At 42.6% G+C, this 25,613-nt stretch overlaps 2 protein-coding genes across 2 annotated transcripts; one reads left to right on the top strand and one right to left on the bottom strand.

Moving 5' to 3' along the window:
- The first annotated feature begins 1,024 nt into the window (after positions 1 to 1,024).
- ets2 (v-ets avian erythroblastosis virus E26 oncogene homolog 2) lies at positions 1,025 to 8,681 on the top strand. The gene is made up of 10 exons (XM_083696182.1): positions 1,025 to 1,227; positions 2,233 to 2,302; positions 3,824 to 3,956; positions 4,254 to 4,373; positions 4,735 to 4,935; positions 5,426 to 5,500; positions 5,643 to 5,855; positions 6,110 to 6,361; positions 6,644 to 6,762; positions 6,925 to 8,681. Exons 2-10 carry the CDS (start codon positions 2,240 to 2,242, stop codon positions 7,138 to 7,140), a joined length of 1,392 nt encoding a protein of 463 aa, XP_083552308.1. The 5' UTR covers positions 1,025 to 1,227; positions 2,233 to 2,239; the 3' UTR covers positions 7,141 to 8,681.
- A 13,820-nt stretch (positions 8,682 to 22,501) lies between these two features.
- On the bottom strand, positions 22,502 to 24,864 carry psmg1 (proteasome (prosome, macropain) assembly chaperone 1). The gene is made up of 7 exons (XM_083686097.1): positions 24,673 to 24,864; positions 24,234 to 24,346; positions 23,787 to 23,941; positions 23,586 to 23,648; positions 23,215 to 23,413; positions 22,827 to 22,957; positions 22,502 to 22,683 (listed from the first exon to the last, which is right to left on the bottom strand). Exons 1-7 carry the CDS (start codon positions 24,792 to 24,794, stop codon positions 22,606 to 22,608), a joined length of 861 nt encoding a protein of 286 aa, XP_083542223.1. The 5' UTR covers positions 24,795 to 24,864; the 3' UTR covers positions 22,502 to 22,605.
- Positions 24,865 to 25,613: the final 749 nt, after the last annotated feature.

Here is a 25,613-nt window from a genome sequence, read left to right as displayed (position 1 = left end):
TTGCAGTGAGTGCATACATTTTTCAGTATATATGGTCCCAGCAGGAAGCTAACCCACAACCTAAGCGTTGTTAGCGCCATTCTCTACCAACTGAGCCACAGAGGACATTCATACTGAAAAAACATGCCGGACTTACAATCAACCGACCACTACTTGACCACCACCGTATCTAATATGTGTTCCTCTACTGTGTTTGTCATCCAAAGTTTCCCATGGATCTTGTGGTTTGCAGCCAATCACAACCAGGCTTGTAAGTGTTACAAAACACTTAATTCTCACCCCAGGGAAGGCTCTCAAGGCTAATTTAGGGAAGAGGGGGGTGCACTTTTCATAATATGGACACATGCTGTTCCTATTCTATCCCACTGATTCACTAGTCATAGGGGGTCCACCCTGTTTCTCACAGTTTGGGGGGGGGGGGGGGGGGGTGAAGTGAGACCTCATCACATGCAGCAAGTCTCTCTATTGATCAAGTATTGTCCCCCAGCTCTATCTATACAAAGGCGGGGAGGATGTATCAACAGCCAAAGTCATTTACACCGCATAATTTAGGGAGAGAAGTTTGCCATTCATGCTATAAATGCTGTGGCATTAAAATGCTAAATAGTCCATTAGGATCTCCCAAAAGAACGTGAGAGAAGGAAACATATTATGCAATATTACGCAATATTCTTTATTGATTTCTATTCTCAATGGAACTAAAATACCCCTATTTAAGCTGTAATCAATGGCATGACTGGAGTGTTGGTGTTATTGTTATTCCACTAACCTAATCCTAGTGGCACTGTGCGTCAGAGCCACTTGGCTGCTGCATGATTCGGGTAGATATTGTTTCACGACAGAACTCACACTGTTTACATACGGTAAAACGTGTTGAATGCGCTCCACTGATGAAGTCATTTTCCACTGAGCGTGATGAAACACCGAGGGGCCACGGCACCGACCGGCCCCGCCCACCTCCATGTACAGACATAGCGCTATGAAAAGAGCGAAAACATCCCCACTTCCTCATTGTCGAGGTACAAGCTCATCACACTCACAAGAAGATACGAAATTGTCGATTGTTTTCGTTTTTACAGCGGTCAGTCCATTTGGGAACGTAAATTAATAATAATTGAAAAAACGCGCGCGCACGCACACACACACGTCAACTTGTGATATTTCGCTTCAAATCAAAAAGGATTATAAAGTATTTGACGTTGTTGGAGCATTGGATCAATTCAACAGGTAGGTCACTGATTTGTGTCTGTCTGATGGTCTCTGTTCTGTACGGAAATCGATCAATCGCTGAAAGCAGTCGTTTGACACAGTGTCGCCATGACTCTATAGCGTTAATTGTAGTAATGCGTTGTCATTGTATGCATTGTTATTGCTATACATTGTTAGCATTTTGTAGAGGGATATATTGTTTCGCCTACTACAGATATTGTAGCCTGTATGCTGTATTAGGGTTCGTGAAGTAATTTGTCTCACCGAAATTAATTCGGATTGTTTAATGCCATGTGAAATACATTATTGTATTTGCGGGAAATAATCTAATACCAAAGTAGGACCACCCTCCCTCCTCCAATGACGACTAATAGTGAGTAATTTCGGGGTCCCATTAAACTTGTGACCAATGAGTGAATTATGCGCTTTTTCTGTCTATCACAAAACATGCTATTGTGTAGACCTACCGTGTATATCGCCAAAGCAGTTGTTTTTAAGTTATTTATTTTTCCGTGTCATAGATAAGCCACATCCATATAGATCTGATTTAATTGGACATGTTAACATATGTTCATAGCCTGTGGTGGTGTGGGGGGGGTGAATGGAAAGCACACCCTAATAGAACAGTTTGCAACGTTTAAGGCACACAGTCTAAAATCGTTTGGATATGGGCATAAAGGTGTGCCAAATAATCATCGTATTATGGAATTGAATGTGCGTAGTGATTGTGAATGACCAAAAGCCTATCATGTTAGTACTTTTATATAATACTGTATACATTATATAGTGCTACAGGCCCACAGTTTGCTTGTGTGCCAGGTTATTGCCAGTTAATAATCATCATTCAGGTCCATTTTGCCTGGGAATTCTCTTCTCATAGGGTTCCATAAACACCCAGAGACAGATATCATACCTAATTTCCACCTGTGATGTCATTCCTGTGTTGTAAAGCAGTACTGTAAACTAAAAGAGCACATTGTAGTTCTCTTCATAAAGCTTTTCTTGTCTTGAATGCACCTCTAGATTTCAGATGTGTGATCTCAGCATGGACCAAGTGGCCCCCCTGTCTACTGGCTACCGCTCCACCCTCAAGGTGAGACTATACTACACACACAGTAGCTACTGGCCAATATGGCCAAGCAGGAGAATAGCATACATCTGTCATGACTTAGCATTGTGCATCGTACAGTTATGGCGTGGCACACTAGGGCGCATGCCATGTCATCGCAGGGTCCCTGGTTCGATTCCGGTCATCGACATATCCTGCATGTCATCCCTCCTCTCTCTCACCCATCCTTCCTGTCAATCTCTACTATCTCTATCCCAATAAAAAAAAAAAGCAGAAATGCCCTAAAATATATATTAAAAAAGGTATAAGATGAACACAGTCACTATATATCGAGAAGCTGAGATTGCTTTAACCGTCGTACACACGTGTGTGTGTGTGTGTGTCACAGCTACAGAAGTAGGTGGACTTGGCACAACTTCACGTTTAACAAGGAGAACAGAGAAGAAACAAAAGACAACAAAGTGAGAGTTAATATGAGGGAATATAATGGAGGATCTGAAGAAGGAGAGGCTCCCTGTGCTTTCTCCTTCTCTGCTCCCTCCCAACTAACCCAATTAGTCCCCTTGGCAACTGGCGAAAGGAGGCTCCAAGACCTTGTGGGAGTCGTGTGTCTCAGTGTACCTTTCTGCTGCTCTGACGGACTGAATGGAGTGATTTAAACTCTTTATTCAATCAAAATGGATGCTCTTTGGTCCTCCAACCTGAGGCGTGGAAAGGTAGTCGTCCCCCCCTCAGTGCCTTGCTGTATTAGATTTCCAGACACATTAACGTCTAACTGTACTCCTCGGTTAGCGCTAACACAGTATACAATGAATGTCCCAACGGTTTGATGAAAGCTTTCTTGTGGCTTTGGCGTAATGTCATAATATGTCTCATTGGCATCTGTAAATGCCTAATGCAGAGATGGGGGGAGGGGAGGGCAGTGCAAATTCAAAGAGAAAGCAAATCTAAAACGGGCTCCATCTTGGCTAATCGAATTGTGGAGAAAAGTCTGGTTAGCCTAACCTGATTTGAAGAGGGGGAACGAGAGGGAGGGAGAAGAGAGAGAGTGTTTTTTTTTTTTTTTCTTTCTTTACAATGCAGCCGCCCACGCCGTGTCATGAACCCTCAGTGTTGAACTACCGCCAGGCGCCTCCAGAGGAGGTTCAAGTGGTGGTGCTGCGGAACAGGAAGACCATATATGGTTGTGCTCCCCCCAGCGGTTTACAGTGGTTCAGGGTTGGCACTGCGAGGGAGAAAATAAGGCACATATGACTAATGACGACATCTGAGCTGTACAGAAAGGGAGTGCCCGCAGAGGGTGTTTTCTCTTCGTCTGCCCTGTTATCTTTAGCCTTTATCTTATTGTTACGAATGTTCTGACACTTCGGGGGAAAAAAACTCATTCACAGTGATTCACAGTCTCTGTGGTTGAGTCGGAGGTATTGGTCATCAAGGCTGTATGTGCACTGAATTGTCATAATTAGATAACAGTAATGGTATTAGATAATAGTAATGGTATGGTTTTAAACAGATTTCATGAACTAATATGATTTTCCTCTGTAGCGGCAGACAGCGTTCGACCTGTTTGAAGACCCCATGTCCCTGTTCTCAGGGTACTACCTCTCCTCAGACGATGATCAGTCCCTTCAGGAGGTGCCCTCTGGGCTCAACTGTGTCTCACACAGTGTCTCACACGGTACGTTACTCACCCTACTTTGTCGACTAGTGCCTATCACACCTAGACTTCCCACACACACTAGTTTAGTTATCAACTGACTAGTTGTTGAATGATTAACTGAAGAAGAAGAATAAAAACACAGAACCATGCCCCAATGTTGTGAGCCTGTGTGATAGTGTTATCCAGGTGCATGGCAGTTAGCCCATTTGAAATGTGAGTGTTTACGATGTTTGGAAAACAATGTTATTACGTAAGCCGGTTCTATTCTCGCGTCGAGTATGTCAACGTTTTGTTTTCGTCCTCTTCCTACTCCAGATATGGGCCCCTGCTCCGTGCCCTTGTTGACCCCGTGCAGCAAGGCGGTGATGAGTCAAGCACTCAAGGACAGCTTCAGTGGCTTCTCCAAGGTGCAGCGCTGCTGTGGGATCTCCAACAGTGAGTTTTCTCCTTTCTTCTCACTTTGAAGGTTTGCTTTTGTGCTCATTGCCTGCTCATTCTCTGCCCAGTTCTCTTGAAATGTGTCAATCTGGGCGCATATTACAAGGCTTTGTACTTTGGCTATTACTCCAGTTCTCTGCCCATTTATTCCAGCTCAGGCTTATAAATTGTGTGGAATCATCGCACTTGTTTCTGGTCAAATTTCGCGACATCTCTCTGTTCAAATATGTATTTTCACGATAATTATTATCAAAATAATGTGTTTACACAATGTTCTTTAAGATTACAATATAATGATTTATTTATAATGTACAGTTTATATAACGGGATCTTCATTTTTCCTCTCTCTCTCTTGCAGACCCGCGCAGGTGGACCAAGCAGCATGTGCAGCAGTGGCTCCACTGGGCGGCCAGTGAGTTCAGCCTGGCCAACGTCTACTTCTTCAAGTTTGACATGAACGGTCAGGAGCTGTGTGACCTGGGCAAGGAGAGCTTCCTGGACCTGGCGCCTGACTTTGTGGGTGACATCCTGTGGGAGCACCTTGACCAGATGATGAAAGGTAAGGCAGGAGGCAGAACCCTGAATTCTCAGTCTGATGGGAAGAGGACACACACACACACACACACACACACACACACACACACACACACACACACACACACACACACACAACAACAAGTGTATAGTGGGAGAGTGATTCTTTCCTCTTCTGAACTGCTGCTTACTTAGGCTGAAAGCTACTTGCTCAAACCACTTACCCATTATGCCATTATGTACTAACCACTTACCCATTATGCCATTATGTACTAACCACTTACCCATTATGTAGTATTACTGCACTACCTGTATATATTGTTCACACTGCACTTTTCTGCTTTTTTTGCACTTCTGGTTAGACGCTAATTGCATTTCGTTGTCTCTGTACTTGTACTCTGCACAATGACAATAAAGTTGAATCTAATCTAATCTAATCTACTATGTCCTAATACCAGCTGTTCTACTGTTCCTTATACTGACTGATAATAGTCTCTTTTTTGTTTTGATTCCAGCCTGTCAGGAGAGGGAAGAATCCAAAACCCTCAGTACTGCTGTTCCTTCAGTAACCAACTGGATGAGCTCTGTCGGTGAGTATGCATGCAGTGCAGTCACATTAGGAAGCCCTTGAAATCAAACCGATGGCTCCATTACAAACATCATATGCCTAAAGCTATATTTCTGGATGTCTGAGTTGAACTAAATGGACATGTGTGTCTCTTCTTCTTGCAGGCTTCAGTGTGGAGGAAAGCCAGCCTGCCCTGAGGGTGCCTGAGAGCAATGGCAGTCTGCTGAGAGAGCTGTTTGAGAACTCCGACAAGACAGCCATGCTGGTCCAGGAGCAGGAGTTCTCCTTGTTCTCCAAGCCTCAGCTGAGCACTGTCAACGTCAGCTACATGACCACGAGCCAGGACTATTCCAGGACCAGTGCCATCTCTAAACCTTGTGAGTTACTAGGCCAAGTTTGTTACTAAAGTCAGTGATAGCTGTAACTGTTAGCCAGTTAGTGATGCCCCCCACAGACATTTGAGTGACATTTGAGTGACAGTTAGTTGACAGTTACAGTACAAGACACTTAAGGAGTTGCTGTGGCTGTTGGCTGACTTAAACTTCTCTATAAGCCATGGGCATTTTCTGACAGTTTTGGTTCAACTGATTTCAATTTGACTAAAACATTCCTCCTGTTGTTGTACCTGCAGTCACGACTCAAGACCAGAGCTCGTTGGAGAGCGTGGACAGCTTTGAGACGCTGCGCTCCTGGGGAAGCCAGTCCTCCCTGGCGGACGCCCAGAGGGTCCCATCCCATGACAGCTTCGATGACGAGTACAACAGCAACCCCCCGAGCCTAGGCAAGCAGGGCCTGTCCTTTAAGGACTATGTCCAGGAGAGGAACGAGCCTCTGGAACAGGGGAAACCTGTCATACCTGCTGCCGTGCTGGCTGGCTTCACCGGTGAGTGAACTTATGAGTTTCCACTTGACTAAAACTAAACTGCTGTGTAGTTTTTGTATCTCCATCTCAAATAATATAGATTGCTCAAAACACAGATATATACACTTACGTCACCTCAGGTCTCTGTCTGCCCGCCCACCTCTCTCGTTCTTGCACTTTCTATCACTTACTCTTGTTGAACGCCGTTCAGAGACGGTTTGTGTGAACATTTTGTTTTCAGACTCATCGCACACCCATTAATAATATCCCTCTGACCCCCTGCCTGTGTCTCTTCTCAAACAGGAAGCGGTCCTATCCAGCTTTGGCAGTTCCTGCTGGAGCTCCTGACCGATAAAACCTGCCAGTCCATCGTCAGCTGGACAGGAGACGGCTGGGAGTTCAAACTCACCGACCCCGATGAGGTGAGTGTCAATGGGACTTGTTGACAGTGTATAGGTGCACATTAACATTCTTTAGGTTGTTTTTCATATGTTTAGTGGGGAGGTGATACCCAAAGGTGCTAAAAAGGAAAAAAAAGTATTTGACCTCATCTCTCCTTTTCCCTTTCTCCTATCGTCCTCTAGGTGGCTCGGCGCTGGGGCCGCAGGAAGAACAAGCCCAAGATGAACTACGAGAAGCTGAGTCGCGGCCTGCGCTATTACTACGACAAGAACATCATTCACAAGACCTCAGGCAAGCGCTACGTCTACCGCTTCGTCTGCGACCTCCAGAACCTACTGGGCTATTCTGCTGAAGAGCTCCATATTATGCTGGGGGTGCAGCCTGATACAGAGGACTGAACCAACTGTCCTTCAATAGGAAAAGGAGAGGGATGGAGATTGAGCCATGAGGGGTTCCATTAACCCTCCTAGCAAAGGTTGCTAATGGTACTAGCCACCTGACGTTTCTGGTGAATTATCAGGTGACACTTGAGAGATAATGCACTGATAGTCGCTACACTGGTGGAAAGACGAGAGTGGCGTCTCTATTTTGGAGAGGCAGCCACAATCTTAGCATTTATGACATCAGTAACGCATCGTTTTGTGCAAGCTTTGGTTTAGTGGGATGCCATTTTGAACACCAAGCAAGCATACACTTTGGGACTGCTTTGTGGAATGTTGTAGTGCAAACTGCAGTGGATCAGATGTGTATCCATCTGAAAAGTGGGTATCAGTCAAGTACACACGGGTTAATGGAGATCAGTGTAACTTATTCGATTTTTCTTTTTTTACTCATGCCTGACACATAGCAAGTGTACAGTTTACAGCTTCTGAAAAGTGGATATTTTACTGACCGTGAACGATCTTGGGGTTATCAAACCAGGTTGCTTTTTGGGTGATGGCCCTATTGCCTCAGATAGGACTCAGATTTGATTGTGTGATGGAGATCGTGTCCCTGATTCTGTGAAACAAAAAGCTAATATTGCCCTTTACTGTTTTTTTAAAGTGCTTTATAATGCATTGTATTGCCGACAAGCTTGCAGCTCAAAACCAGTTCTTACTTTTTTGTTTCTAGTGGAATGACAGACACTGTGGCTACTGCATTTCTGCTCTGCCGAAAGGGAATTTATTCTATAAATAGGACTATTTTGTCATGTTTGACGAGTCAGATGTGTTGATTTGACATATTATGTTGAAAAATTGAATGTAAGGCTGAAGGAGCTGATATCAGTTATTCTCATCCTCTGGATTGTAGCTGGTCTATCCAGGGATTAATCTGTGCCTCGATTGTTGTCCTTGTTTGTTTTTCCCTGTAGCCAAAGCGACATGTGGATGTAAATAATTGATTGAACTATTGTATTTTTATTGTATGTTTTTATATTCAGTAAGTCTGTCTATTTATCATTGGTACTGTCCTAATTGTTGTAAAAAATAAACATATACACTGAGAATATAAAGCAGCTTTTACAGTTGTTGTAGACACAACAAATATTCTTGTGTCACTGCATTATTTTGGCCTGGGCATGATATTGTATCTCAAACACGATGTGTCTTTTTGCTGTTTTCTTAAGATAAATGTTGCATTGAAGACATCCTATGATTACTATATGTATGACACAAAAAGAATCAACACAATTTGAGTAATTCTTTTGTTGAAATGTTGACAAGATGGCATATTTCGAACTGAGCAAAAGTGTTGTGTCATTTTGGTTCTCTGAAAATGTTCATTGACAGTGACATGTATTGTGCTGTTTGCTGTAACTAAAGATTCTCTCTAATTCATCCTATACAAATTAGTCATAATTTGACGGCTTTTCTGCAAATGGCAGTGTCAGCATTCATGTGGTTTTCAAATGGAAAATGGCTTCATTACATTTTGATAAAAATTGTTATTTTTTATATCATGTTGCATCTCTTTTCATTCTTACGTTTGGGCTGTAGTGGGTGGTGGTACAGTGGCTTAGAGTGACTACTTAGGTTTGTAAGAAGTTTGCCATATACTCGTAAGTGGAAGTACACTCATTCAATAAACTTCCAGCCTTGTTATTCTTTGACAGTTACAAAGAAAACAGTCTTTAAACAAAAAAGAGGTACGAATGCATAGCCAATTCGTATTAATATGAAATGTATTCCATAGGGAAAAGGGTGCGTGGTTTGGAAGGTCTGGGATAGGTTTATGAAGGAGCATACTGTGGACATAGGTTGTATGGTTCATCCTGTCCATTAGAGAGAATTGAGTCTGTTTATTGTACCTACATGCACTATAATCATGTTGTCTGTTATATATCATTAGCAGTGACTTACAATATAATCATGAATATGCTTAGATTGAACTAGAGTACGTGCCTCGGGGGCGAACACCTCCACTCATTACGAAAACATTTGAATTGCATTGACAATGATACTCGATTGCACAACAGAAGGCATGCAATACTTTTCTGGTGTTTTGCCATGTTCTGGCAGCATACCATTGGCCTTGGTAAGGTAAGGTTTCAAGGCAAGACATGTTGCTCAGTCAATCACAAGGGACATGTACAGTCACTCGAAAGGAAATAAAGATCTAGATTTGATTTGATTTCAGTAAGTAATTCAATTCATTTTGATTTATTTTAATCCCAGGATTAGACAGGAACTGCCTTGCAGAACCAAGAATAATATAATATAATATAATATATGCCATTTAGCGGACGCTTTTATCCAAAGCGACTTACATTGCAGTGAGTGCGTACATTTTTCAGTATATATGGTCCCATCGGGAAGAAGAATTCCAAGAAGAACCTTTTTTTAGTCCTGAAAACTACAAACATAGCAAGTAGCCTAGCTGCCACAACCTTAGCAACCATACCATCACCACTAACTGATTATCTCAGTCATACCGCCCGAAATAATCAAAATAATCAAATAAAAATATGGTTATGGTTATGTCAAGCTGTGATCGATGAGTCATTGTAACACTGTGGAGAGAGAGGCTCTACCATCTTCCCTGACAGAGAGAGAGAGAGAGCCCGGCTCGCCCCATCCCCACTGAGAGCCAGTGAGTATTGAGTGTCAGGCGATCGCTCTCCGCCTGACAGTGAAAGTGAGAGTGTGTATTTGAGAGTGTGTATTTGACTTCTCAAGTATCTCGTATCACGTCCAGACAGGCCCCCCAGTGCACCTGCTCTGTACACAGAGCATTTAACACTCTACACACAACGCAACACAACTCACACAGCTGTGTCAACAGGTCATAAAGCGGGCCCAGGGCACACACCTACTGTACAGGACTGAGGGGCTAACTGTCAATGTCTGCCTGAGTAGGCTACAGCCTTAGCAGTAAAGCTCACAGACTATGTGGTTTATGATTGTGTGTGTGTGTGTGTGTGTGTGTGTGTGTGTGTGTGTGTGTGTGTGTGTGTGTGTATTTATTCGGGTAGGGTTTACTGTCAATGCTATGAGAACAATGAGTACACTGTGTACCTAATTACCTCCATTGCTCAACCTGGGAAACCACACTTGTGATGTCAATATCCATTTAACACCTCTGCCGTTTCTCTAAATCCAAACAAGTTGACAGGTACAGTACAGGTACAGTATTTTAAAATACACTTAGAAATAAAGTAAAATCTTCTCGTTTTAATTACAGAGGCAGAAACAACACTCTTTGGACACATATATAGATATAGATAGTATCAAGTAACAAGTAACACTGGTTTGAGAGTTGTTTTCCAGCCTTCAATGACTGAGAATCACTAGTCATGGATGATGGCTAATACTACTGAAGCTTCAGTAAACAAAAACCTGTGTTTACTGGTAGCTTTAAGCTACCTTGCGGGCATGTGGCCAATGTGGGGGCAGGCTCCCATGTGACAAGGCCCAACTGAAGTGCTGCTTCATGCACCCACACACAACCTTAACCAAACAAGCTGAAGCTATTGTGAGTGATCCTGCGGCCAAAGATAAACACAACTGTCTCTCTGTACAGCACACAGAACATTGCGCACCTTGTATTAAAATTGAAAAGGTACTATTCTCTGTGGTATGCTGTTCTTTATCGAAAGATGACATTGGACTGTGCAGAACATAGTTTAAGGGTGAGTGTGGAGGAACTGGAAGTTCTACAACATTTTTCTTTATTATCATTTATCGGGCACATCTTGGGCAAACCAAGGTAGATTGTTCTTTCTTTATAAAAAAATAAATAAACAGCTGATTACAAAAAAAGATAGTACTTCAGATGCAAAACAATTGAAGTGGCTTCTAAGTGTTTGTCTTCAAATGGATCAATGCATTGGCTTTTACAAATACTGGTTGATATATATTGGAATTCTTCACGATATTTTATATCGGTTTACATAAACTATCCTTTATGGTATTTGGATAGATAATGTTGACTGTAACATAGTCACAATTCTGTGTGTCTACTAGATATTGGGCATTGGTTGGATTGCTGGCTCGACTTGTTGAACTGTTTCTGGGTGAGCAATTGGATAAAGCTATGGAATCAATACAGTTGTAACGTTTTGGTATAGGTGTGGTGCAGACAAAGGGAGGCAGGTAGTGGTACCAAACAAAAGGATCTTTACTTAATGAGGTGCAGACAAAGCAGGATACAAACACAGACTTAAGCTCGAAAACAAAGGGGGAGAACGTAGTCTCCAAAAACAGTACTCGTATATTCAATTAGCTTACGCTCTCGAAGCGACCAACAAACGGTGAACACACGGTGAAGACTAAGCGGGGAGTGAAGGGAAGTGAGTAGATAAAGCATCAGTGACAATTACACACAGGTGCAGGTGATAGGTCTGTGATTGAGGAGCCAAAGGGCTGGAGGCGACAGGCTTTAAGAGGGAGACATGGAAGGTGGGGTGCACCCTCACGGACGGGGGAAGCTACAGGCGGTACGCCATCAGGTTGACCTGGTGTATGATCTTGAAGGGGCCAACATAACGTGGGGACAGTTTCCGGCACTCGACTCGGAGGGGGAGATCCTGCGTGGAGAGCCACACCCTCTGCCCAGGACGAAAGACCGGAGCAGGGCGATGCCTGCGATTGGCCTGGTGTTGAGACCTGCACACCTGACCTGCACACCTGACTCCAGGTGCGACGGCAGCGGCTGGGCCTGAACGGACGGGACCTCCGTCTCCTTCTCCTGCTCTGGGAAACAGGGGGGGCTGGAAGGCTGGGCCTGAACGGACGGGACCTCCGTCTCCTTCTCCTGCTCTGGGAAACAGGGGGGGCTGGAAGGCTGGGCCTGAACGGACGGGACCTCCGTCTCCTTCTCCTGCTCTGGGAAACAGGGGGGGCTGGAAGGCTGGGCCTGAATGGACGGGACCTCCGTCTCCTTCTCCTGCTCTGGAAACGGGGGGCTGGTAAATTATAGGAAAATGATACCTCTAAGTACTGAGCTAGCAGCTGACGAATATCCAACATGATTTTCTGTTTCCCCAATATTGGATGAGGTCAAGCCAATAAACCATGAAGCCTGCGTTCTGGTTTGCTTCATTTGAATGTATCCCTGAGTTCACTAGAAGAATACAAACATTAATCACAATGTGAGTCGTCTGGCACTGACACTGCTGTGCTACAGTTTACACCCACACACCCATACACACACTGTTTGTTTATGAAGCAACAAGATGGGACACGTTGCAATTCATATTCTTCTAGTGGGATACATTCAAATGAAGCAAATGAGAATGCAGGCTACATGGTTGATGAAGCTTGGGGAACACCCTAAAAGTTAAATGGACCTCATAGAATGAGCTTCGTCACACAGTAACAGACTATCATTGCAGTCTTTTCTCCACCCTGGGCCATAAGCCTGTGCCAAAGCATGTTGCTGCACGGCAGAGTGTATATTAGCTGAGTGTTTGTTAGCTGTAAAGGTTAGCCTCTCCATCTGCCTTAGCTAGCCATCTGGAGCAGAGAAACGCCTCCCCCATAGCTGAGAACAAGACAAGATGGCGGTTACAAATTCTGAGCTTTAAAAAAAAACAATAAGGGTAGCTGAAATGTGGCCTTGGGGGCATGCTAGCTCAGCTATAAAACTTAATGAATATGTGTGTGAATGTGGCCAACGAAAAACAACATTCTCAAACCAATTTTGAAATACATAGTTAGTATCAATACTAATAATATCATAAAACCCCTGTATGATATTGTTAGCTCACATAATTATACACAATGGTGCTTTTCATGGTGTTTCTACGTCAGGTCTCATATGAGCCACTATGCCATAGAAGAAACTAGCCTCTCCCTCCCTCCCTCTTCCACAAGGCAAATTAAAAACAGCCACAGAGGGATTCCACTGCCTCCTCTAATAGCCTCTCCTGGAAGCCCTCTCTCATATCTGGACTGTGTTACTGTCATCGTAGTCAATTATTCATGGCCTGTAACGAGAACAATGAACCTTATAACAGACACCCCAGATAGCGCAATCTTTATTACCCCCGTAGTCATCCCTTTTATCTTCGATTGACGATTGCGAAGAAACATTTGATGCAATGAGAACCTCCCACTGTGAAAGAGCGGGGAGCTTTTGTTGAAGTTCACTCACAGTGTTATTGCCTTAGGGTGATGTGACATACAGATCGGTGGAATTCAGACAATACTGTACACACATACTGTTACTGTATGCATGGTGGCTCTTAAGGACACCTCATCATCATTTGTCATCGTTATAATTCTCATCTACCATACAGTATGTCATGGAGATTGATTCTTAATCCTATAAGTGCTACCTAGTTCGAACATATATGATATTTTTTTATATACATATATTTTTTTACAGTATTGATGGTTGAAACAACGACAACAGGTTAACAGGATAACAATCAGTGTTATTTTGGATTTACAATGATGCTTAAATAGACATATAAACATTGTAAATAGTCTGAGTTTGAGAAGGTCATGGCCCTCTTGAAACACACACACACACACACACACACACACACACACACAAACACATACTAGTGTACATGGTTGTTGTCAAGTTTGCTCTGTTCCAGGAAGAGCCCTCTCTGGGGCCCAGCCAACTCCATCTGCAAGTGGTTACCTGAGAAACTGCCTCTGGCACTACCATGGACGTCACTGGGCTCACATAGACCCGCCCTGACTAAGAGCAGGGCTATGTGCCGCTGGCTGCCAGCCAACACAGGTTAGAGCAGCCCCAACAGCCCTCTCATCTCAGAATGAAGAATGCTAAGAATCTGAAGACTTCTGGAGGAACACCAGATACCTTTGCCACTCAGAGACAACGCCATCTTCTTCTCTCTACCAAGAGACATGAAAAATACTAAAAGTGATGTCTTCTTCCAATACATTTCAGAGTTGTAGTATCAGCAATATCCTATTCCTAACTGAAGCTACACCTTACCCAATATATTAGCATGGAAGGCAAAGTCAACATTTTCCATCTTAGTGCTCACAAACATGAGTTTTTAGGTTGAAATGATTTTTCAAAACTTGACAAGAAACATATCATCATTTTCAGCAAAAGGGTATTTTTCTTGGATAAAAGAAAATCCCACACTCTGGTATTCATCAAGTTTACGTTGGCTGAAGAAGTGACCCAAGCTAAGCTCTGGTATTTTTCCTATTTACCGTTTTAAAAGATTTCCACCATTAGCTCCAGACAGTGACACATTACAGCTTATGCAAGGTATTCACATGTATTTCCTTGTGAAGTCCGGCAAGCACTCTGTTTGTTTTTACCCTCTCATCATAGCTTCCATAGTCATTACATTTAGACTTTTTGGGGCACATAGATTGTGTACTCATATGTTAATATTGCACCTTACAGAGACATTTTGACACTATACAACATAGTATGGAGAAATTATTTTACAACCGCTGCCCACATACACACCATTTAGTTGTGAGAATGGCTTAATGGGTTTATAAACCGTTATCACCCCCAAACGACCATCATTTTCGCAACAGTGCATCAATCTCTGTTCTCAATATAAGATAAAATCTACAAAATCTCGTGCTTCTCTGAGTTCTTATTGTGATACTATCCTAAAAGGCCTTCCACCGACAGCTTAGCATGGCTCCAACCAAAATAACATGAACAGTCAGTGTTACGAAGCAATAAAACCTCCTTATCATCTTCAGACTGTGCTGTGACGTCTGGCTTCTATGGTTACCAGGCTGTAGGTTCATTAAAAAGCTCAAGTGGATCGTTCATTACAACACATGGTTTTATTGCACTGCATAAGCCTTTGGGGCTCACAACCAGAGGAAATGGGATACCCTTGGGGGAGATAGTGTTGGGGACTCATCCACCATACTGTATGATATCACTGGGTCATGTCTCTTATCAAATGGAAATCAGTATGATAGTAGGCCGTAATGGGTTACCAAAATAAACACTTTCCTTCACTCTGATGCTTTTTACAATAACGCCATTATGATATCCTTATTAGGATGTTGTCACTCAGAGTCTGTCATTGCAATGTCATCACAGAAAATCTGTTGTGTCTAGTGTAAATGTCTTGTGGCACCATACAGGTATATCAAGGTTGAACAGTATCGGATATTAAGTGTAGATAGCAATGCAGTGTTGTTGCTCAATGTTTACCTGAAACCAACTTGTGTACGTGCAACGCACCAACTTCTATGCCAAGACGTGTGAGGTCATGGTGTGTTACAATGAAAAGAAATTCTGAACAACCGTTGTAACAGCAATCTGAGTCAAGACGAAATAAGTACAAAGAGAGTGGTTCTGTGCCTAAGGTATAGGGAACCTTGGGCAGAATGTTCCACACCACCCCCACTCTGACGCCCCCACATGTGCTAACTTGTGGGAAGATTATCATCCCAGATCTGATGAGGGCTCGCAGATTAGGCAGGCTTTGTTTGTTTAAAATGGCAGGACTCCAGATATCTTGCATAGTGAATTGAAAGTGCCAGGGGCAAAACAAAGTGCAAAGGCTTCTCAGGGCCGAGCTCTTTCCCTGGAAGTGTTCCGCCCTTCACCACTTACAGTAAGCGTGCCCACCCTCTAAGGGGTGGAGTCTGTTGCAACTCATCAATCACACTGTGAATTCACACCCAGTGTTCTCAGAGGTCGACTAGTTTGTTCCACATTATGAATTCTCCCTTTAAACAACTTGCCTTTTCTATATGTATTTGTACATGTTCTTGACATTTTGGAATGTTTGTTTGGACATGTCAGCCGTGGGAAAACCCAGGCAGGCTGAATCACAGCCGCATCATGCATGACAATACAAGAGGAGACATGAACTGAGAATTAAATGTGTTTTCCATAACATCCATGGAACTCTATGATTGAGGAGTCAATGTGTTTATCATAACATCCGTGGAACTCTATGATTGAGGAGTCAATGTGTTTACCATAACATCCGTGGAACTCTATGATTAAGGGGATCATAAAATACAAAAGACCAGAGACTCCCTCAAACAAAAGGTAAAGTGGAAACTCACTGGGTTAAGTACTGGTTCTGCATTTAACTTGCGCAAAGCCGTTTTGATAACATCAGCATTTTGTAAAACGTCTTCGACGTGAGAAAAAAAGAAGAAGTGGTTAAAGAGAGCACAAGGTCTCATCAATAAAAAATAATATATGTAATATTACATATACAGCACAGTGATGTCACAATGAGAATTGCACATAGACCACAAACAGCACGAAAAACTGATTGAACGTCTCTGATTTCTTCACCATTTCAAAATGTTCTCACTTGCACTTGTTAGCGTTGCCACATTCCAACGCCACCCACTTGTTTTTGGGTATTATACTCAACAACCTTGCCGTAAAGAGGAAATGGTTACAGTTTGTTTGAAAGATCAGAATGGGATTAAGCCATCCTTTTATTACATTACAACTTGTTAGTCCATGTCCCTTAAGAAATAACCTAGTGTTTGCTAATGGGTTTATTTCAGTGTCAAATATCCAGAGCAGGATATTAAAAGATTGAGCTTGATGAGTTTGTCTAAAGACTCTGCTGGGGCCGGAGGTTTACCACGGTAGCCCGGAAGTGGAGATAGGCACGACTTCCTCAGTTGAAATGCAAAAACATTCAGTAAAATTAAAGAAGTAACGCAACACACTGATTCCCTGACATGACTTACTGAAAGCCCTCAAACTAAGACTCCTTGCTCAATCACGTTGACTCCTTATAGTACTGACTCTGCCCTCTTTAGAAAAGCGCACATTCTCTTTGCTTCTCTTTTCATGTTGGAGGCCCTGGCAGCGCAGAGCGTGCACATCGTACACAATGGTCTGTACTTTGTGGTTAACAGTGAACCAACTGTGTGACGCACACAGGAGCGACAGCATATGTTCAATGAGTCAAACTGAAACCTTGGTTCAGATAAAGACGTGATTTTTTACACCTTTTATCCTACATAGATATGAATGAAAGCACGTCAGCACCCCCTGGTCTCATTCAACAAGGCAACCTCAAGCTCGTGTTCGATCTGTGATGTGAGATGGCTTTTTGTTAATGTGTCACCACCGCAGAGTGGAAGTCACATCCCTGTGTCAACATAGACACCAACACACCTTTGTTTATGGTTTTATGGTGACAGGTATTGACGATACGTGATCACCTTGTATACGATCCATAGGTATAGTAAAACAGATGCTCACCTACAACAGTTCTAACTGTTCTCAAACAAATGGCGTTTTATGGCGTTATGCATCATAACTTTTCTCACACCATGACTTGTACCACGATGGCATGTGAGACACTCAAAGGTCAAACATGATAACATTCAACAGCTATCGATGCTGGGAAATTGTCGTAACAACGCTGTTGTGAAATCTTAAACTTTTCATAACCTCTCTGAATGTTAGCAAGTCATTTATCAAATGTACACACAGTGATTTTCCTCTGATACATGTGGTTGATTCCACACCCAGCGTCTGCATCAAATCTACAGTATAATTCCTCTGTTATCTGAAAAGCTGATGCAGGCAACAATACTGACACAGGCATTACCAATTAAGGTAGGGTGTGTGTGTGTGTGTGTGTGTGTGTGTGTGTGTGTGTGTGTGTGTGTGTGTGTGTGTGTGTGTGTGTGTACATGCGCATATGAGCGTGTGCGTGCATGTCCGTGTGTGTGCATGCGTGTGCGTGCGTGTGTACATCGCATGTGTGCGTATGTGTGTGTGTGTATGTGTGTACTGTAGGTGTGCATGTGAGTGTGTGTGTGTGTGTGTGAGTGTGTGTGTGTGTGTGTGTGTGTGTGTGTGTGTGTGTGTGTGTGTGTGTGTGTGTGTGTGTGTGTGTGTGTGTGTGTGTGTGTGTGTGTGTGTGTGAAACTGGGTATGGATGTGGTTGCCAGTATTGCCTCACACCAGGGATTTCCCCATTGCCTGCAGAGGGGATGGAGTTGAACACCACAAGACACGGTTACAATCATAACATGGTAATCAAATAGTTATCCAAGTGAAGTTGTGGTTATTAATTGATTGACTGGCTAATTGATTTAAACATGGGTAGGGTTAGTGTCATGTTAAAGACAGGGTTAGGGTGTGACAGGGTTAGGGTTAGCATATAGGTAAATCTGCTGACATATATATGCCTCCAATTAAATAATATGTTTCTTAAACATCTTCTTGCCATATTTTTCATGAGTCATGTTCTCGTCACGTGGTACAGTAGCAGCATCACAATAGGATGTTGAAAATGCCTTTGAATCATCCATCAAGGGAAAAGCCCACGGACTCCAGTCCTCCAGTACTTGGAGAGAATCACTCAACAGGTTGTCATCATCTTTGTGCAAATCTAATCTGCACATTTACACACACTCATGCATGCTATTGCTCTCTCTCATTCTCACACACACACACACACACACACACACTCTCTCTCTCTGACACACACACACACACACAGACACACACAAACCACTGATGACCCAGATGATGCTCCCTTCTGCAACTGCCCACTTTTAATCAGTATAGCCACCGCAATACAATATCACCAGAGTGAGTAAGTCCTGTCATGTCAACTCTTCACAAAATAATAAGTGTGATAGTATGGAATCTATCAGTGTTGGAGTCAGTTGAATTTCAATTCAGAAAATTGGAAATGTGTTTTAAATTATTTCTCAATAAACTGAAAAATAGAACCTTCTTACATCTATTGTTTTGAATTGTAAATTGAAATCACTTTGTGGAATCCTAACTTGAGATCCTTACGCTTAAGTGCAAGATTTACTCAAATGTTGGAGTTACGCACCCAGATCTTGAGTTAGGATTCCACCCTTCCTGAATTGAAACCGAATTGACCCCAATCATGGAACCTATAACATGAAGGGTTTGGTATATCATCCTCATACTAAAGTGAAAACAGGATGATGATGATGATGATGAACAGGAAACCAGAGTACTCCAAGTACAGTATGATTCATTCATTAACTTAGATAGTATTCATAGTGTAAGCTTGTTGGGTTTCAAATGTTACTGATGTGGTCAAAGGTTTGTTTCTTGTGCAGGGATGAAGTGGTATGCACAAAAATACAGGTGTGTAAACCCTGAACACCATGGATTAAATGGATCGGTGAGTAGACTCTAATGCAAAATATATTAGCCTAGCAGAAAAGGTTAGTAAACCCAATTCACCAAAATAAAAAGATGGGTAAAATTGAGTTTACTTGGGTTTATCCTCCACTATGTTACTATGTGTACCAAAATCATTTGTAAAAGCTCTGCTGGCCAGCAAAACCGACAAGGCTCTGTCGATATAACCCCCCCCACACACACACACACACACACACACACACACACACTGGAACTGGGGACAAAAGAATACCTTGACCTAGCAATATAAAGGAGAATGTCAGTGAAGATAGTCTCTTTCATGACATTACATCACCCATCCAAAAGGTGCCTGGTAAACGAGCTGCCACCGCGGCTTAACGATGAGTAAAGATCACATGCAGCATGGGGAGGTAGCGATCATTAGCACCCTAACACGTTGTAGCTGTGGAGAAGATGGAGAGGGAGTGTGAGTACAAAGAGTTTCTTGGAAATCACTGACGAGTGCTGGGATTTAGCAAGAGCAAAGACTGCTAACTTCTCGGTGTGAAGGCATCACTGGAGAGTTGTTAAGGAAATCTTTATTCATTGCAATGAGGTGTTGATTTCAACCATGCCACCTCCATGGACCATCCCACCTACGCAAATGTTCACGTTCACCAAAATGAATTGCATGGCTATTATCTGGCCAGATGGCATGTTAATGATATGCAAATTATATTAAAGTCACTTTTGTCTTTTTCATGATACAGGATGTACAGTATTTAAACCATTTCTCAGAATTCTGTCGACTTCAAGATTAGTATGCATAGTGATAATAGTATGAATGCAGTTTTGGATACTAATATGGAGTGAACTGTTTGATCAGTTCTGATAGAGTGCAGGTAATTGTAAATGTCACACCTATACCAATAAGTGGATTTTTGATTTGATCAACATTATTAGTCTTGGGAATTACATGATTGATATTAGGAATTTTATTGATACTTTTTCGAGGTAACTGCACTCATCCGCTATCATTTGACCCCCATTTGCATAAAACAACTGAATATCAATCTCCAAGTAAAAATGAAAAACGAGATATCATCTCTAGCAGTCTGCTTTCACAGACAGCTGACTCACCTTTTGATCAAATCACATAGAGTGACAGCACCGTCTCGTGGACAAAAATAAGATTGCACCTAGGTTGAAAATGTCAGTGTAAACTGAGTAATGGCAATGGTCCAAAGTCATGTGATTCATTTATCAGTTGAACAGCAGCAGCCACAGACTTAGCAGTGATTCATACATAAACCATTCTTGATTTTGAAAAGGATGATTTATGATAAATAAGAACAAAATGTAATTCAGGACGTAAGTGTGTAGAAGATTCATTTGAATGGGTAAAGGCCCTCCAAGGTACCACAGCCATAGATAATGGTAGATGCTAGGTGGGATCCTTGTTCCCTCAGGTCCTCTGACGCTGGCCTTTTAACTATGCCAAAGCCTAGGACCAGGAGGCATGGAGAGGCAGCCTTTAGTTTTTATGCCCCCATCCTCTGGAACAGCCAGTCTCCGTTTATTTTGATTCATTTTGAAGCACATTGTATTGCACCTGTGTACGAAATGTGCTATCAAAATTTTGTTTTGATGACCCTCACAACAGGCATATTCAACCATCTGTTAAAACAGAGGCATCTATTCAACTGTTTTTTTTTTAAACAGAGGCATATATATTCAACCATTTATCTAACCGTACAGTCAAGCAATTGTTAAAACTTGATGGCAGGTCATCCACTATATTTGTATCGAATGTGTCATATATGGTGTTGCTTTGTACCACAGGAGAGGCTGTTGGAGGTAGGAATCGGAGGACAGGCTCATTGTAATGCATGGAATAGAATAAGGAATGGTATCAAACGTGCATTAGAATGAGCTTGTCCTCCGATTTCTACCTCCAACAACCTCCCCTCCAATGTAACCATCACCATGAATGCATATAAAAATGTGGAAATAATTCATTCCAAAGCTTGTACGGTATTCACATTATGAGTGTAATCGCAAAGGCTTGAGGAAGCTAATTCAAATGCAATGTGAACTCCACAATGTAACAGGCAAGCAATCTTACTTTCAGAGAAGACACAGAAGTACGGTTAAGGAGTGACTAGATGCAATATATCTACAGTGCCCTCCATAAGTATTGGAAAGAGGAAGCATTTTGTCTTCTTTTTGACTCTATACACCAGAGAATATATCCAGCATCTGGTGGGGTCAATGGGTCACAGACTTCAGACAGTTATTGCATGTAAAGGATTGTCTACCAAATACCAAACATGGCTACTTTATTTGGACATTTTTTGAAATACTTTTAGAGCCATGAAATAGGGGGAGTTATGTTTTGTACTTTCTAAATTGTGACCCCAATAAAAAAAAAACATTGAATTAAAGCTGAAAATCTCTATTTGTAGTAATTGTTGATTTCAAATCCAAACTGTTGGAGTGTAGAGCTAAAAGAAGACAAAATGCATAGTCTTCCCTTATACTTACGGAGGGCACTGTTTATGGTCATTCTAGAAGATATTTTAGGCTGTGGGACTATTTAGTCTGGGGGACTCAGTCTACAACGAGAATGGAGATTTCTGATCCACACACAACCAACAAGAACAGACATCAATGGTCTCACAGGATATACAGAGTTCAATGCATTGGTTTGAGGTCGAGATCGGGTTTTTCTACCTCTAAGGGAGAATAATACAAAGACAGAATGCAGAGAGAGGGAGGGAGACCCTTCAAGGACATCTGACTAATGGGCTGCTTTCAAAGGTAAATAAGGACACCACAGAGGATAGATCTGGGGAACATGTGGTAGCCAAATACAGACACAGGGTAGAAAGGAGATAAGAGACAACAACTGTGAAATATTACAGCAATTATACAAATCCTGCTTTCCCAAGGTCATCCCATTGGAGCGTGGGGTGCTCAAGGTTAGACTCGCATGGCCATCCTTTCAAATTCGGCCACCCGTCTCGTTAACGGCATAAGAAACGCTTAAGAGCAATCTTCCACTGTGAAGTGAAGGGCTGGTTGGCAGGGCAGGGGTTGTTAGGGATAGCTCCACAGTGCCCTCTAGTGGTTTCCATGTGAGGGGGCAGGGTATTTTGGTATGACTTTACTTTTGTGACTTATTCACCTTACAATATTCAATTCAAAACCCTCAAAAAGATCCAAATAAATAAATATCAGACATCGCTTGGGGTAATATTGTTTATTTTTTGGAAAGTCCACATTTAATGCAACATATTTTACAGTAAAAATAATGAAAGATACAGAGCCTATTTAAAATATCTCCATGTTTAGGTGTACAGGTTACTCTGAGCCTCGCTGACTTTGGCAAACTTGCGGAGGACCTCTGCACTCGGACAAGACTCCAACTGGAAATACAGAGAGGGAGAAAGGGAGGAAAGAGAAAGAGGCAAAAAAAAGGGAACAGGAAATCAGCTCTCTGCTTTTGTGAACAGCAGCCATAAAGGCCACTATTAATTATCTTGGGATATCAGAAAAATTTACAACATACCTTGACCAATTTGCTAAGACTCGTCAGTGCAGGTTTATAGGTTTCCATGGTGACCGAGTCTGGGCTGATGACATCACTGTAGCACTGGTGCAGAACAGCAGGGATCCCATGCACTTGGCAGTGGCTGAGCACTGAGAGGATGAATATTGAACAGTTTCGGTCAGCATTGCTTAAAAATACGCCATTTCTCTCATACTAAACCTGTACAAAGGAAATAACTGGACAAAACGCATGCCCTTTCACAACAAACATGACTTGCATTCTTCTGCTAGTTCGTTAGATCTCATAACATGGGAAATAACACAAATCTGTATTGTTTACAGTACTGTGCTTGTAAATATCTGCAGAGGTTTGTGAGTATAAACACCAGTATGGCTGCTGGACACACCTGCAGCAGGGAGTCCAGTGACTATGTTGGGCTGCTCCAGGGAAGGGCAGACAGTCTGGCTTTTGGAAGCACTGGTCTTGAGTGAGCGGAGGAATGGGACTGCACTTCCGTAGAGATAGTCTGGCGTTTTGTACTCAGCCACAGGACTGTCAGACAGCACCGTGACACTGAGCCCTCTCTTCTGGAGGCAGCCAAACACCTACAGTAGTGCAGAGGGAGGGAGGGAGAGGTATAAGCAATGATTTTCTTTTCAGAAATGGCTTCCCAGTTTCCATGGTGCCCCAATGTAAGCGAGCATCTACTTTTGTGGCCATCACAAAGAAAGGGTCAAAGACAGCTTGCACAAACAACAAATATATGCAATACTTCACCTTTTCAGTCCACTGAAACAGCTGATCCTCTGCAATGTAACAAGTGCTTTGGCATATCAAAACCTAGAAAGAAAGCAATGGGAGTTTTTCCTTTGAGAATTGTTTTTGTTTAATATCTGGGCACAAAGTGCTCAGTGATAATGTGCTAATAAAGTCCGCTAGTTCGGGAAATGAGAATGTTGTAGTTGGTTGGCCACTCACTGATGAGTCCTTGTGCCTGTAGAACACGCAGGCTTGCTCTCCGGGCAGGGGGGCACCGGTCTGTCTGCTGGAGCCCCTGCTCCTCTCGTTCCACAGCGACGCATGGCCTACTGCGTCCCAGCTTGCAGAGTTTAACACATACGCAGACAGGAAACCTGAAAAACAATTGGAGAGGACGTTCATCTTCATGGCACACCAGAGACAGAGAGAGAGAGAGAGAGAGAGAGAGAGAGAGAGAGAGAGAGAGAGAGAGCCCAAGCAACTTCTCAACAATGGGGTGTGTATGTGCGCATATCTGCTTGAGAGAGAGAGAGAATGTGTGTGTGTGTGTGTGTGTGTGTGTGTGTGTGTGTGTGTGTGTGTGTGTGTGTGTGTGTGTGTGTGTGTGTGTGTGTGTGTGTGTGTGTGTGTGTGTGTGTGTGTGTGTGTGTCCTCGGTTGAGCTTACCTGAAGCATTAGGACCCACTGCTAGGACGAAGTCTGAGCACTGCAATGATGGTTCGCTGCCAGAGCTTTCTATTGACTGTGTGACTTCTGGGCACCACTCAAGAAAGACCTCCCTGTATGACAAAGGCAAACGTGATCAATAAAACCCGCATGGAACCCTGCTGTGCACCGGAACGAAAGAGAAAGTTAAATCAGTTGCAGTTACGAACTGCTTGGCATTGGATAGATTCTAGCATTGCGACTGCCTATGGCCCCTGGTCTGAGCATTGATTACTTTATCTTATGATGACTGATGGATAGATGACTCACTTACTTAAACAAATGTATTTGTTGTAAGTCACTTTGGATAAAGGCGTCTGCTAAATGCCATCAATGTAAATGTAAATGTAGATAGCTGCTATGCTACTTATGCTAACTTGGCGTTGGCCTAACTCGCTACCTCTTTTCTTCAATCTCTCTACGAATTTCCTCATCTTCTTCATTTTCATTGTCCAAGTCCTCGTCGTCCTCTTCTACTGCACGGGAGTACACGGATAAAACCTCACCGAAAAATGTTGCCATGGTTGACAAGTGTTACTGTAAATGGTGACTGTGTGACTGTGCGTGTTGAGCTCCTTCCTTCCGCGCATGCGCAGTGGGTGTCTGGCTGTAATAACTGGAGCAGTTGTCTGTCTGATGTGTTTCTCCACAGGGTGGAAGCACCTGTCTGTGAAATGAAATAGAGCGATCTTTCTCTCTCATCAGTCATACTATTGATAATAAACATGTATATGGTCAGTATGTGTTCTGAGACCTTAATCGTATTCGCCTTGATAGTTGAGCAAATCCTAAACAAGGCAATTATAGCACCAGACTATTGATCTGTAGGCTGTACTTCAGTTCTCCAAACGAATGGATGGCGGACGTATGGGTCTGTGTAAGGTCCGTGTACCTTGGGATACTTCCATATCTATTTTTACCGCCTAAAACTAAATAACCAATAAACGGCTTGCTTATTCCATTACTGAAGCTCCCAACTGGTAGTCGATGTCGATTTAAAGCCATTTCCATGTATCAAATGAAAATACAATTAAACGAGTATGAAATATGAACTTTTTCAGGATGACATTTATTTTTGACCGCCGGAATTACAGAAATATGTGCGGTTCCTGACCTCATGATAACGGGAGTAGGTGTAGTATACGTTTCATCACTTATACAAAAAAAGAAAGAAAATCCCAAATATTGTGTGAAGTAGCGTTAAATAATTTAAATGAAAATCTATCAATATGTATTGTTGTAGTGGATACCTTTTCCAAATTAATTGCTGCCACTATATGGCACCTAGGCAGAGGAAGGAAGAACAGTGAAATGATTGGTTTAATGAATGGAGATACTAGG

The sequence above is a fragment of the Argentina silus genome (genome assembly GCF_951799395.1).
Source record: "Argentina silus genome assembly, chromosome: 2".
Classification (NCBI taxonomy): domain Eukaryota; kingdom Metazoa; phylum Chordata; class Actinopteri; order Argentiniformes; family Argentinidae; genus Argentina; species Argentina silus.
The sequence above is the reverse complement of the archived record's forward strand: the minus strand, read 5'-3'. Positions and strand labels throughout refer to the sequence as shown.